Raw genomic sequence first — 13,518 nt, 5'->3', positions numbered from 1 at the left:
CTTCAGGGACTGCTGTAGTTATAGTAACTCCGTAAAACCTGGTCCCGGTGGCTGGGGAACCAGTCCCGGAAGTGGCACACGTACTCCAGCCACCAGGGATAGAAAGCCTCCTGCACCCGCGTGGCACCCCCTCGGATGATGGCAAGTGCAGCTTCAGCAGCAGGGGAGGCAGCTAGGTACACTTTGCCCCTGGAAGGAAACCAACAGAGGATGACTCAAGTCAGCCAATACTTGTTGTGGTCTTAACTATGCAGGCTGGGTTCTGTATGCTCATATTTCACACAGAGCTGGAAGACATGCACAACCCTCACGATCTACCCAAGCAAATGCACTTTCCATGTTCATTTGCTTGCACACTTAGATGACCACACTATCTTAAACAGAGTTGTGGTGCATTTCTTTGCACACTCTCGAAGAGATAAGCTCCTGCAGACACACTCCTTCCCAGAAACCTGCATCCTCCTCCAAATACATACCTGGTCTTCTCTAATGCCATGTCAGTGTCAACCAAGCCCAGGATGCAGAGTGTGATGAAGATGTTTTTCTTCTGCATGACAAGTTCATGGCGCAGAGAGCCGAAGAATCCATCCAGTGCAAACTTAGTGGCAGAATAAGAAGTGGTGAAAGGAGTAGGAATTTTGCCTGGAAAAGGAAAGGAGAGAAGGGGAAACACTAGGAAGTAGCTATAAGGAAATGGTGTCATGAAGGAAGAATCTAGGCAAAATGGAGGCTTTGCCATGCTACATCATTTCCCTCTATTTCCATTCACTCTCAGGCATTTCTGAAAATGACACCACCTTATGTGAGCATATGCCAGGAAAACAGCCACAAATGTGGGTAAGGGGAAGAAACATCCTTTAGTTTATACAGTATCCAGGTCACTTGCTGAGCTGAAAACAAAATAAAACAACAACAACAACAACAAAAACCCACAACCCTCAAAAAAAACAGTGTGATGACATACCCATTACCTTCCCCACCTCTGTCAGGTGCCACCACATGCAATAGGCCATGTGGGGATGCACCAGTCCAATGGCAGTTCCATCCCCAAAACACATTAGGTCACGAGGTAGAAAAGGATTATAGTACAAGCTGGTATGCTGGTATAGTACGCCTGGATAGACGAGGGGAGAGCGGTGGATGTCGTCTATCTTGACTTCACCAAGGCTTTTGACACCGTCCCTCACAACATCCTCCTGGGCAAGCTCCAGAAGTGTGGGGTAGATGAGTGGACAGTGAGATGGATTAGGAACTGGCTGGATGGCAGGGCCCAGAGAGTGGTGATCAGCGGTGCAGAGTCTAGTTGGAGGCCTGTAGCTAGCGGGGTCCCCCAGGGGTCAGTCCTTGGTCCAGTCCTGTTCAATTTATTCATCAATGACCTGGATGAAGGCACAGAGTGCTCCCTCAGCAAGTTTGCTGATGATACCAAACTGGGAGGAGTAGCCGATACCCCAGAGGGCTGCGCTGCCATCCGGAGGGACCTGGACAGACTGGACAACTGGGCGGTGAAAAACCTCATGCAAGTCAACAAGGCCAAGTGCAAGGTCCTGCACCTGGGGAGGAATAACCCCAGACACCAGTACAGGCTGGGGACTGACCTTGTGGAGAGCAGCTCTGCAGAGAAAGACCTGGGTGTCATGGTGGATGATAAGTTGACCATGAGGCAGCAGTGTGCCCTCGTGGCCAAGAAGGCCAATGGGATCCTGGGCTGCATTAAGAAGCGCGTCTCCAGTAGGTCGAGGGAGGTGATCCTGCCCCTCTACTCAGCCCTGGTGAGGCCGCATCTGGAGTATTGTGTCCAGTTCTGGGCTCCACAGTACAAGAGGGATGTGGAGCTGCTGGAGAGAGTCCAGCGCAGGGCCACAAGGATGATCAGGGGCCTGGAACATCTGCCCTATGAGGAGAGGCTGAGGGAGCTGGGCCTGTTCAGCCTGGAGAAGAGAAGGCTGAGAGGGGACCTGAGCAGTGTCTAGAAGTACCTCAAGGGAGGGAGTACAGAGGACAGTGCTGGTCTCTTTTCAGTGGTGGCCACTGATAGGACTAGAGGAAATGGCCGGAAACTGAAGCACCAAAAATTCCATAGGAACTTAAGGAAAAAATTCTTAACAGTGAGGGTGACAGAGCACTGGAACAGGCTGCCCAGAGAGGTTGTGGAGTCTCCTTCTCTGGAGATCTTCAAAACCCGCTTGGACGCAGTCCTGTGCCACGTGCTCTGGGTGACCCTGCGTGTGCAGGGGGGTTGGCCTAGATGATCTCTAGAGGTCCCTTCCAACCCTAAGCATTCTATGATTCTATGATTCTAAGCTTTCATGCAGTGCTCCCCTGAGTGAACCCTGAAGCCCTTCTCCTGCTTTTCCATCTCACACAGCAGACAGTTATGTGCAGCTATTCCAGCTGGCCAAAGTCTGCCTTTAGAGAGTGGAAGAAAGGTCTCAAAGCTGTGGGAAGAGCCTGGGTGTGAGGGTTGGGAGTCAAGCAAGGAGATCTGGCCACTTCACAAGCAAAGAGCAAATTTCCAAGGGAATGCAAAATGATGCAACTTAGAAAAGATCTTCTAGAAAGCCAGACCACATCCTGCTCACTGCTATAAAAAGTACACTTGAAAATGTGTTCAAGGACACAAAAACACGGTGTGCTGTAAAGCCATGATTTCCACAATACCACACTTCCACCAGTTATAAACACTAACCTGTAAGGGAAGAAACAACTATCAGAGAGCCTTTATTCTCCTCCAACGTGGGAAGGGCTGCTGTTGCTAGGGCCACATAACTAAAAAAATTCACCTGAAACAACAAAAGAATCATAGAATGAGCAGGAGAGTTTGGAAAGAAGGTCAGCATGAGCCAGAAAGCCTATACAGTAGTTAGAAATGCAAAGGAGCATAGCTTGGACTTGCTTTTTTAAACATAAAGAGGAAAAGATGATATCTCTGGAGATATGGAACATTGCACTGAGAAGAGTCACAGCTAAAGTTATTCCTAAACGTTACCATGCAGATTTCTTGACTCCATATAGGTAGCAAGGAACAATTGTCTCTTGTTTCTCTATATGCTATTTTATACCCTGCAACACCTATTCTGCAATAAGGATAGCAGCACTATCTTGATTTACTCCCCTTCTAAGTTTCTTTTGACTGTGAGGCTCTCTTTTGAGCTTGACTGTTCTGTGACTTACAGGACTTTTTTTACCTGTGATCTCTGGTTCTCTAGCAAACGGACTTTCCAACATGAAGTGGAACTAATAAGGTTCACCTAATCTGATTAGGCAAATAATCAGGAAAATATCTCTGTCTCAGTGCTTTGAAAACATGACACCAAAGTGATCTACAGTAAAATACCATGCCTGTAAACAGAACCTCAGGAGCAAACACCATTTCAAAAAATGGGGTTTTTATTGTGTTCTGCAATGATGTGCATCTGCCATAGATTGGTGGGAGGTGTTTAAGGCCTATTGCCCTTTCTGAACTAAACACATATAGCGCAACCTGCCACATATAGCACAAACTGCCACAAGTAGAATAATCCCACGGGGCAGGATTATTCTACTAATCCCTGAAAGTACCAGGCAACCGGGAGGTAAAATGGGCAGCAAGAAGAAGTTCTTCCCAGACATTCCTCTGCACACATATACACCAACATACCTGAACAAGGCACCTAGTCCAGTAACAAAGCCTATAACCCATTTTACTTGTAACATGAGTGAAATAAAACACTCAGTCTCCACCATTGCTGTAGGCTTCATTTTGCCCTTAAGTCTTCCGAAGCTGCCCCAGAAGAGGCCAGACCCACCCCATACCATGCAGGCTCTCTCTGCTCGGAAGCCTTACCTGCATGAGCCAGCGAGTATGTTCCACATCTCCATCCCACATCTGGAAAGGGGTCATGCCAATGTGGTTCAGCACCAAGTAATCCAGTCCCCCTGTGGACAGGAGAAAAAGCTGTCAAAAAAAGATGCCATCCTCTAAACGGTTACTGGCTGAAACAACCAGTCCTTCCCTCGAAAGGCTGGAAAGTGCTTTACCATCAAGAAGCATGAAATATGTTTAGCTGAGAGCAGCTCTGCCTACTTCTCAAGAGTAGAAATAGAAGAAAGTCTGCTTCTTCCCGACAGCAGCTCTCCAAAATGATATTTCAAGATAATGCAGACAGGGCACATAGTGCTGATGGTACAATCTATATTAAATCCTATGGGTGTACAGATTTGCAACAGGAAAACAAACAAACAAACAAAAAACCCAAGATTGGTATGGCAATGTGCGTGTGTGGAAATGCCAGAAGAGTAGTTAAAATAATGCATGTTTGATGGCTCCTAGACTGGCAGATCACCAGTACTCCAGCACACAGGCACACAGTTTCTTACAATTCCAAGGTCAGGAATACCAAGAACATAAAGAAGTAATTCAGTCACTGACATAATGGACAAGAGGATATTGAGTCTAATCAAAAATGTTGCCTAATATACAATATAACTGGAATAACCAGCAATTTTTTTTCTCTCTTTTCAGCACCTGACACTTTTCTTCAGCTTACCCAGTTTTTGGACAGCAAAATGGACCACCTTTTCAGGCTCTGAAGAGGAAGACATATCTGCAGTGATATAAAAAACTTTCTTTGCTCCAAGCTTCAGGCACTTCTTCATCACCTTTAGAAAAGCAACCAACAACCAAACATAAAAAAAAAAAAACCCACAAAGATTAAACTACATGGAGTGGGGGGAAGAGAAGAGGAATAAAGGCACGATAAGGCCCTGTTTTGCTGAGTATGTTTTTTTGCTGCTGTTGTTGATGTTGTTTGCTGTTTAAGCTAACAAGAGTCAGTTCTGAACAGATACACACTCTTATTTCAAATCTACCTCTATTTGTTTAACCAGATGAGCTAACTTAAGGTAATTATTGGCAAAACACAGACTCAAACTACTTTGGAAAAGGATTAGAGTTCACCATAAAAAAGGCTTTTTTTTTCCTTCTCCAGGAGAATTCTTCTGGAACTGGGGTTATGATTTATATATATATTTTTTCTAAAATATATGAGTATGTGAAAGTGCCAGGTAATGTTATGCAGTTAGCTCTTATGCAGTTTAGCTGTTTGCTGAAATATTCTTAGGAAATATCCTTACACTCACTAACCCTAAATCCCTCCTTTTGTACCACTTCCAACTGCCGAACAGTCCCTAAAAGTAATCTCTCCCCACAATTTAAGAGGTACCTTCTCTAAATATTGCTCTATTTTTTACACTACAGACAAAGGGAGCCTGATCAATTCAAGCTGGTAAAATTTCTGACTTGCAGAAAGCCTGAAGTCTTTAAGAAAAGACTGTGAATAGATTTGTTTGGACTCTGGAAAGTGACATAATATCTCACAGAAATTGTAGCTCAGGCACTGTATGCCCCTCTTCCTCTACAGGTCAAGCACCCTTCTTGGCTGTACCTCCACAGTCCGTAGTGTTCTTTCCTTCTGGTAAAACAGAGGGATATTGCAAATGGCACCAGTGTATGTAACACAGACAAAGCGGTCCGCTCAGGAGATGGGTGTAGAGCAGAATGGAGATCAGTTGTAGAGGAGAATGGCTACACACAACACTGACAGCAAGTCGGGCTTAAAACATGCTGCTGGCATGTTCCCACTTTCTTCAGAAAGCAGTTCTTACAGTCAAAAATAACTCAGCTGTTTGGCAAACATATTACTCCACCACCTTCCTTTTCCCTCAACCACTCTTTCTCTTTAAAGGCCCAAATCCTTTATGTCTTCCTTCATACAAGGCAGCTCTTACCTTCTGCAGCACAGCTTCCCTCCTAGCAGTCAGGACAATTTCCGCACCAAAGCTGGCATAATGATATGCCATCTGCTCCCCTATTCCAGCACTGGCTCCAGTGAGGAGAACACGGGCTCCAGACAAGCTCTCTTATTAATGAGAAAGAGAAGAAAAAAAAAAAAAAAACAGGCAAAACAAGTGAAAAGCTGCCTTTAGCTACCAGCAGGGCTCTAAAGTAAAATAGTGTAAGTCTTTGCTAGTTTTGATGCTTCTTCAGAACCAGTGAAGAGGTAGGATTGACCTAAATAAGCCATGAGATTAATAATGATTCCTCATTCTAGCCTCCTCATTGATATGGCTGCTACCTCATTTCAGATAGTCAGCCATAGCAATCTGTTTTGGCCCAGGTCACAGGAGAAATGGGCTAGTCTGACAAATCCGGGCACAGAGCAGTCTGTTAGGACCTGTCCCCTCTATCATGCAGCAAGCAGTCATTTCCATTCTGTCAACTTCAAGTTCACAATTCAGCCATGGGGTGGGAGGATCAGTCTGACCCTCTCTGCTCACACAGCAGTCGGCATGCTGGAAATCAAACAGTCCAGTGCATTAAAATAGCTAATCCCTCCTCCTCAGCTCAATATTCTTCCATGAAGGTGGGAATTAGATGAAAGCCTGTGACTGGCATGGATCAGTTATCATGAAACACTCTTCCAGGCCCAACTGTCCGAGAACAGTATTGTTTTATTACCGCATCTTTTTGTCTTTGGTATAATGCCTCTATTTGAATATAATACCTATTATTGCCAAAGAATGACAACATATTTATGTAACACAACCCAGTCACATGCTCTTTATTTGGGTTCCTAGATCAATATCTTTCAAGGATTACGTCAGTTTTCATTGGTTATAGAAAGATTCAGAACATAGGCAGGCTCTAGGCCTCCTGCCTTCTGCTTATAATTTATCTGTTCTTTATCATCAGTTTGCAGTGCTTTTTGTGCTGAGCACTGAACACATCAAGGGATGGCCTCTGCTCCCATCAGGCTTGCTATCAAAGCAAAAAACAGGAAGGCAGTGGCAAAATACATGCCTTTTTTTTTTTCCCCTACATAGCAGATTCCTTTGTAAATGCTGTTAGGTCATTCTGTCATTCTTTCAAACCCTCTCTGGTCTTGGGAGCAACAGAGCGCTTGGGAGCCAATAAACTCTGTTAAGACCACAAGAAACAATAAGACTAGTCAGTGTTTTGAAATTCAACCTCTTCTCTTACATGACTTACATTCTAGCTTCACCTGGTAAGCCTACCTGGATCAAAAGCGTCTTTCCAGAAGAAAGCCAGGAGCCCAACTATGACTCCTGTAGCACAAAGGACTTTTCCAACTGCCTTCATATCCCTCAAAGTTGTGAAGAAAAAGAATAGAGTCTTGAAGCTGAGCACCTCAGCCAAAACGCTGTAATCTCCTCTTCTGGTGCTGCAATCCAACCTGCATGAGGTAAGTAAAGTCATTTTCTACCCTCCATATATCCGAGATGCTGAGTAGAATCAGAGAGCCAAGAGGCTCTGTCTGAAAAATCTCTCCACTGAGGGATAAAGTCATCTTAGGCAAGAATGGAGAGAGGGAAGCACATGAACTCTTAATCCTTTGACAAAGAGCTACAAAGTAGTTGCTTTTCCCTATTAAACAAAGGCAGCACCACAGTCCGGCAAACCGTTCACATTCATCTAACAAGGTTAGGCTGTGGCTATGCCAGGCAATGAACTCCCTTTTCAGAGGAAGTAACCCTGGAAACAGCGAAGTGGCCGGACTGCAGGCAACGAAGACTGCTGTCATAAGGGAAGATAGGAGCAGGGGTGGCAGAAAAACAAGTCTGGAAGGATCTTCAGGAAATCATCCATCTCCCTGCCTTCTCTGCTACTATTTTTTCCCAGCCATTCATTTGCTTTGGGGTGACTCTTCTGCCTGTCTGTCCTAAAAGAACTGGGCAAAGGAAATTATTTTTAAAATGTCTGTCCCTATTGGAACAATCCAGAAAAACTTGTGGAGTCAGCACAGATTCCTTGTTTAAACCCTGAGTTGAAAGTCTTATATTACAGTAAATGTCTTCTGCAGTTTGTACTGCTGCATTCTATTTTATATTCTTACACACATATTTGGCAACAAAAGGCATCAAGTCTGAAATGCAAAATTAATTAAACAAGTATCTTTTTCTCCCAACACCCTAAAACATCTGCAGCTGTCCATAGGAAAAAAAAAAAAAAAAAAAGGCACAGAACCAAAAGCACACAGACAACTTACATTTACATGTTCTTTTCCATGCTTAGGCACCCCAGCATGCCAGCCATATGTAAAACACACAAGGCAGGGCAAAAAGCTGTGGGATTTGTTTCTGTATTTCTCTCTCTTTCGAACTTGTCCTGCAGAAGGATAATTCAAAACTTAAGTTATCATTAGAATTTAATAAATACTAACAACTTTCATTTACCAAGCTGAGCATCACTAGCCAATACGATTTCTCTATATTTTCTGAGTTCTTTTTCTAGCTTTAGAAATTCTTTCGCAGGCAGAGCAGTTAGAAACAGTGAACACATGACAAATTTCAAAAAGTTTTCAGGAGTTCTGCTAAACTCATTTCACCTACTTCCACAGCTTTGCAAACATATTTAAAACTAGCATGCCCTTTCCTCTGTTCTGTGTAAAACTCTAGCAGACACAGGGAAATAATAATAAAAGATCTGATCAACAATCTTGGGAAAAAAAAAAGAGAAATGAAAATTAGTGCTGAATATTCATCTTGTTTTCCTCTTACCTTACACATTGTTCAATGTGACGACTAAAATTCACGCGGGGGAAGTGGAGCCTTTGGACTTTGCAGCGAGGTCCTTGTTTCGAGGTGCGGCTGCCTAGGCGGGACCTCCGCAGCTCTGGCGACACCAACTTACCAGGAGCTGCCGCTCCCCGGGAGGAGGCAGGAGGCCGCTGCAGCCCGGGTCCCGCTCCTGACCCACCAGCCCCGCGCCCAGGAAAGCGAACTCGCTCTAAAATGCGGTCGCTGGGCGGGCACTAAACACAGCGCGGGGCCCCATCTACCCGCACGCTGGGACGCACGCGCCTCACGCCCGATTCCCCCCTTTCCCGGGACGCGCGGTGGAACCGCGCGGCGGCTCCCGACGAGCAGTTACAGGGAACCGCGAGCCCCGCGCGCCGTTTCGCTTTGAGCGCTGCAATTGCCACAGCACGGGCCCCGCCTCCGCCACCATGACATCTGCCGAGGGGAGGCGCCTTCTCTGCCAGCCAGAGGAGGCAGGGCGAGGGTGGGCGCCATCGGGCCTCCCGCGACCTCTGCTTCGGGCCCCGCCACCCCGCGGTTGTCCCGGGCTCTCGGTAACAGGGCTCGCCTGGCCACGCGGCCATCTCCCGGCATACTGCGCGGCGGCGCGCTGCCCTTGGCGGAGTTATGGCCGCCAGGCTCCTTCCCGCTGTCAAGTGAGTCCCCGCGCGGCCGCCGCGTCGTCCCCGCCGCCGCCCGGCCAAGGGGGCCGCCGTCGCGGTTGGTCCGGCCGCGCACTGCGCTCTCTGCCCCTGCGCACCCAAAGGCCTGGCCGGGGCCCGGAGGCTCTTCCTGCGGGCCTAGACGCAGCAGATCTCCCGGGAAGGGTCGCAGCGCCGGCCGGGATGCCCTTGCGCTCGCGGCTCCTCCCGTTGGTGGGGGGGTGCAGCGGGAGGGAGCGAGCAGGACTCTTTGAACAGAGAAATCCCCCAGATTCTGTGAAGGTGTGGGTCTAATTATGCATTTGCCTTTTCTCAGGGGCTGTAGCTGCTACATGCTGTGTGCTTTGGCAAGTTCTTGTTTGCCGGGTGTGGAAACACTCTTCCCTGTGATTTTTTTGAAAAATGTTCCCTTATTTAGAGTGACAAAATAAAGAAGGGTCAAGTATTCTCTTCCATTTATCAAGTTGCTGCTGGTCTTTTCACATTGTACATGCTGTGGGGAACCCTTTAAAGCATAAGCGGTGCAGGAACTGGCATGGCCAGATGTTAATGGGAGTCTAATGAGCTTAAGAAAAGACTGCCAAGTCTGGTGTCTGAGTAGTTACTCATTTAGTCTATATAGTTACTAACTAGGCAAGAAGAACCATCATAAACATGGATTTATTACCCGCAGTTAAATTTTTTTTTTTTAGTAGTAGTTTTTGTCATGATTTTCAGACATTTCAAAGTGGCATATTTTGATATTTTCACTTTTTTATTCTTCAAAAGTATCACTGATGATATGTGAACTTGGTTATGGTTGAGAGGGGTTGATAGGAAATATTCGATGTAGAAAGAAAGGGAGGCTTGCTAGATATCTTCCTACATTTTTTTAATTTTTTTTGGGGGGGGGACAGTAATAAGACATTACAGTAAAACATTTATGACCTTCCAACTGCTCTGTAAATGCTGCTTCTTTGTGCGTTACACCTGCTGGGAAAGGTACACTGATAAACATAGTGTGAACTGAGCTATATACATAATACGAGCTGAGCTGGTACTGCTTCTGATTCTTTCAGGTTTATCATCAAAGGAAGCCTGGCTGGAGCTGCTGTATACATGGTGTATGATCAGGGGCTGCTAGGCAGTGGGGTGCAAGGTGCTGAAGCTCTCAAAAAAGCCCAAGAAACCTTTCCTCCAGCTATTCAAGAATGGACAAATTACATTGGCTGGGAGGTAAGGAATGTGCAGATTACTATAGTTAGCAAACAAAGCACATTCTCTGAAAGCATGGGGAAAGTATTCTGGTTTCAATTATGTTGACAAGAGTTTTGCTGTTGAATCTGGAGTTTACACTGGGAATATTTTAAGGAGGATTGAAATGGAGGAAGAATAAAATTTTAAACATAGCGAAGAGCAATTGGTCATAGATCTTGTTTGAAAGAAGAAAGAGAAAGCCCATCCAGAGATATGTCATTATGTAGTGGTATTTCTAAGAATTTATCAGGATATCCTATAAGCTTTTCAAAAATTAATGAAAAGATTTTCTTCCTTAAAGAACTACTTTATCAAGCTCCTTACAGTCAAGCTGAATACAAATTATCCAAGTAGTCCCTTATCTTTGAGTAATCCTTAGTTTTAAAAATACTCAGAATAGAAGAAGCCTTTAAAGGTTTAAAAATTATTTTCCATGCTGCAGACTATTATGGACTAATATACAATTTTAAGCAGACAACTGCTTAGGTAATTGCGAGGATATTTTTCAGGAGCACCTAAGGGATGAATACTACCCTCTGACACCACCTTATGCTGTGGGAAAGATGAAGATGAGACTTTAAGCCACATCTGATCTCTTTTGAGCTTAGGGAGGCTAGACACCTCTTTGAGATCTGAGTTCAAGAGGCTTCTCCAAGGTCATGTGGATTGTGTTATAATTTATGTTTTTGTCTCTGTTTCTTTTCAGCTTCCATCCACTCCAAAATTTGACTTTTCTCCCTCTAACTCCTGGAATAAAGGTAAATAATTTCTCAGTAAATTGTGAAATGGAGTAAGGGGTGAAAAGTGATATTAACCTGAAGTCTTTCTTTGATACTGTCCTCCTAAACTCAATGATGAAGAAGGGCTGGTAGATACTCCACTCCAGTGAGAGGAGCATTGGGCTGGGACCCATGACCCATTTGCCATTCCTTCACTGGGTGACTTTGGGCAGTTCACTTCATTTCTGGATACCTTGATTTCCAACTATGAAGGGAGGAGGTGAATATGTTCCCATAAGCCTGTCTGCTTTTCCTAACTGAAGGAGATGATATTTCTTCTGCCTACAAAACTTGCTTTATCTGTGCCCCAAGGCAGGTTTGCATACACTATTCCTTGGCATGAGATTGAATTTTGGGAGTCTGTGGCCCCATAAGAACTAAATACAGTTTATGCACGAATAGGGAAATTCATTATTGCAGATATTAATCGGGGAAACCAGAGGTTAAAAAAAAAAAAAAATCACTTCTGAGAACACTCAACCTTTAGGTTAAGTTTAAAGAGTGCATAAATTCTTAATACTATTAGTATATCTGAAATCAACTTCTGATCTTTTCAGAGGGATGAGTGTTCTTAGCACTGCTAGCTTTATAGAGAACCTATTTGAAGGACAAAGCGTGTTATAAATGCCTAGTAAATTCAGAATTTTTATAGTGCAACAAATAGTTGTCATGTAAGTAAGAGGAAACACAGTCCATAAATACTGTGACTTGTCCAAAACCATCCACAGAGTCTGTGGCAGGGCCAAGAATAAAAAGAAACTTAGACAAGTTTCAGTTCTTTGTTTTAACCTTGTAATTCTCTATCCCTTATGCTGGTCATGAAGTTAGAATTCCTGTGGCATAGGGTCTATCGAGACAATAAAATTCAAGGATTGTTCAAGCCTCAGTGTATTTGAAAGTTTCTGAAATAAAACTAGATTTTCAGCCTGAGTTTAAAGAGACTCATGATGTAACATTATTAAATTTGGCTTGAATGATGCTCTTGGGATAACTCTTGTGCTTTCCTTGCAGGAGTGCAGACAGTCATGTCTGCCTTGTCTGTAGCTCCCACCAGGGCCTGTGAATACACCATGGAAGGCTGGAAGTATGTGAAGGAACTTGTCAAATGAACACATTCTCCAGGGTTCATGGCTGTCTTCATGCTATCTTGCCTTTAGGATGCTGCATAGTCCATCCCTTGAGAGGGCAGCTCAACCATGCAAGGGCTACAATAAAAAACTTTGGAACTTCCCTTTGTATTTAAGTTGATTTTAGCTCACAGGCTACAATTATTTTTGTACCATTCTAATGATTAGAGACTTCAACAGATATTATGGATCAGTTTTACTGAAGTGATTTTATACTATATTACTATACATGACATAACCCTGTTTTTAAAGCTTCCAAATTTGCCATCTGAACAGTTGTTTCTGAACAACTTGAACATCTTGAAAGTGAATGTTGTCTAATTCAAAACAAGTCTAAAAGAATTAAAAAATTCAAAGACAGCAACAAAAGATGCATTTTGAAGACAAGCAATTGTCTTCAAGCTCCCTGAGGAAGGAGTGATCTGTTGGACAAAGAGCACATTCTTTATATAAAAGCTGCTTTCCAGTTGCCTGTGACCGTGTCACGGGAATTGCCAGTGTTTGCTGCAGTACTTCTTTTTAATGGCAAAATTGCAGAAGTGCATTTTTAGAATTCTGTGATGCAGAATGCTAATGAGAGCTACAGTAAAACTTTTACCATTGCCTATTCTGTCAGTGGTTAGGTGACAAACCATCACCATTTTTAGAATTGTGTATGCTCAATGTGGCCATCTAGTTGGATTAGAGGCAGGTGCAGTTTAATAAGGCTAGAGGAAACAAGCTCTTTATCCTAACTTAAATCTGATTTTCAGATGCAGTAACCATAATAAGGAGGATAACATCAGAGAAATCTTAACATAGGTTTTTGTTTTTTCTTAGTGCTCAGAAAGAATTCTTTTATCAGAACTGTTGTCTCCTCAGATGAAAAACTATACTTCTTTTGCAAGGTAGGTTGTCAGATATTAAAATGGTCAGGGTCATAGATTTCTCTAGATTCCTCAAAAAGCAGAACAGATCAGTGAGAAGGTGGGGGTGTCCTCCAATACATGACTGCGTGCTGGTGTAAATAGAGCTTGCTCTTGTGTGGAAAGGAAATCTCAGTCCTTCAGGGTTGTTACATCCCCTCTGAACACAGGGAGATGCTGACCTTAAAGCTGAACTGGACACGCTGGCTGTGCTGGAGCTTTACATTTC

General features: G+C 44.1%; 2 protein-coding genes across 2 annotated transcripts; one reads left to right on the top strand and one right to left on the bottom strand.

Annotated features, from left to right (window-relative positions):
- Nucleotides 1–7,214, bottom strand: HSD11B1L (hydroxysteroid 11-beta dehydrogenase 1 like). Its single transcript, XM_010227529.2, has 7 exons — nt 7,057–7,214; nt 5,770–5,900; nt 4,530–4,641; nt 3,827–3,918; nt 2,690–2,783; nt 477–642; nt 1–189 (listed from the first exon to the last, which is right to left on the bottom strand). The coding sequence occupies exons 1-7, from the start codon at nt 7,139–7,141 to the stop codon at nt 3–5; spliced, it is 867 nt and encodes a 288-aa protein (XP_010225831.1). The 5' UTR covers nt 7,142–7,214; the 3' UTR covers nt 1–2.
- A 1,993-nt stretch (nt 7,215–9,207) lies between these two features.
- Nucleotides 9,208–12,487, top strand: MICOS13 (mitochondrial contact site and cristae organizing system subunit 13). The gene is made up of 4 exons (XM_010227528.2): nt 9,208–9,236; nt 10,301–10,457; nt 11,185–11,236; nt 12,269–12,487. The coding sequence occupies exons 1-4, from the start codon at nt 9,208–9,210 to the stop codon at nt 12,364–12,366; spliced, it is 336 nt and encodes a 111-aa protein (XP_010225830.1). The 3' UTR covers nt 12,367–12,487.
- The last annotated feature ends 1,031 nt before the right edge of the window (nt 12,488–13,518 follow it).

The sequence above is a fragment of the Tinamus guttatus genome, unplaced genomic scaffold, assembly GCF_059628265.1.
Source record: "Tinamus guttatus ecotype Peru unplaced genomic scaffold, ASM5962826v1 Tinamus_guttatus_pri_ptg000643l, whole genome shotgun sequence".
Taxonomy (NCBI): Eukaryota; Metazoa; Chordata; class Aves; order Tinamiformes; family Tinamidae; genus Tinamus; species Tinamus guttatus.
The sequence above is the reverse complement of the archived record's forward strand: the minus strand, read 5'-3'. Positions and strand labels throughout refer to the sequence as shown.

Coding starts and splice junctions, on each gene's coding strand:
- HSD11B1L (XM_010227529.2), bottom strand. CDS start 7,141: ATGAAGGCAGTTGGAAAAGTCCTTTGTGCTACAGGAGTCATAGTTGGG. Junction 4,642..5,769: donor GGGAAGCTGTGCTGCAGAAG/GTAAGAGCTGCC, acceptor GCTTTTCTAAAG/GTGATGAAGAAGTGCCTGAA. Junction 2,784..3,826: donor ATACTCGCTGGCTCATGCAG/GTAAGGCTTCCG, acceptor TTGTTGTTTCAG/GTGAATTTTTTTAGTTATGT.
- MICOS13 (XM_010227528.2), top strand. CDS start 9,208: ATGGCCGCCAGGCTCCTTCCCGCTGTCAA. Junction 9,237..10,300: donor AGGCTCCTTCCCGCTGTCAA/GTGAGTCCCCGC, acceptor TGATTCTTTCAG/GTTTATCATCAAAGGAAGCC. Junction 11,237..12,268: donor CTCTAACTCCTGGAATAAAG/GTAAATAATTTC, acceptor CTTTCCTTGCAG/GAGTGCAGACAGTCATGTCT.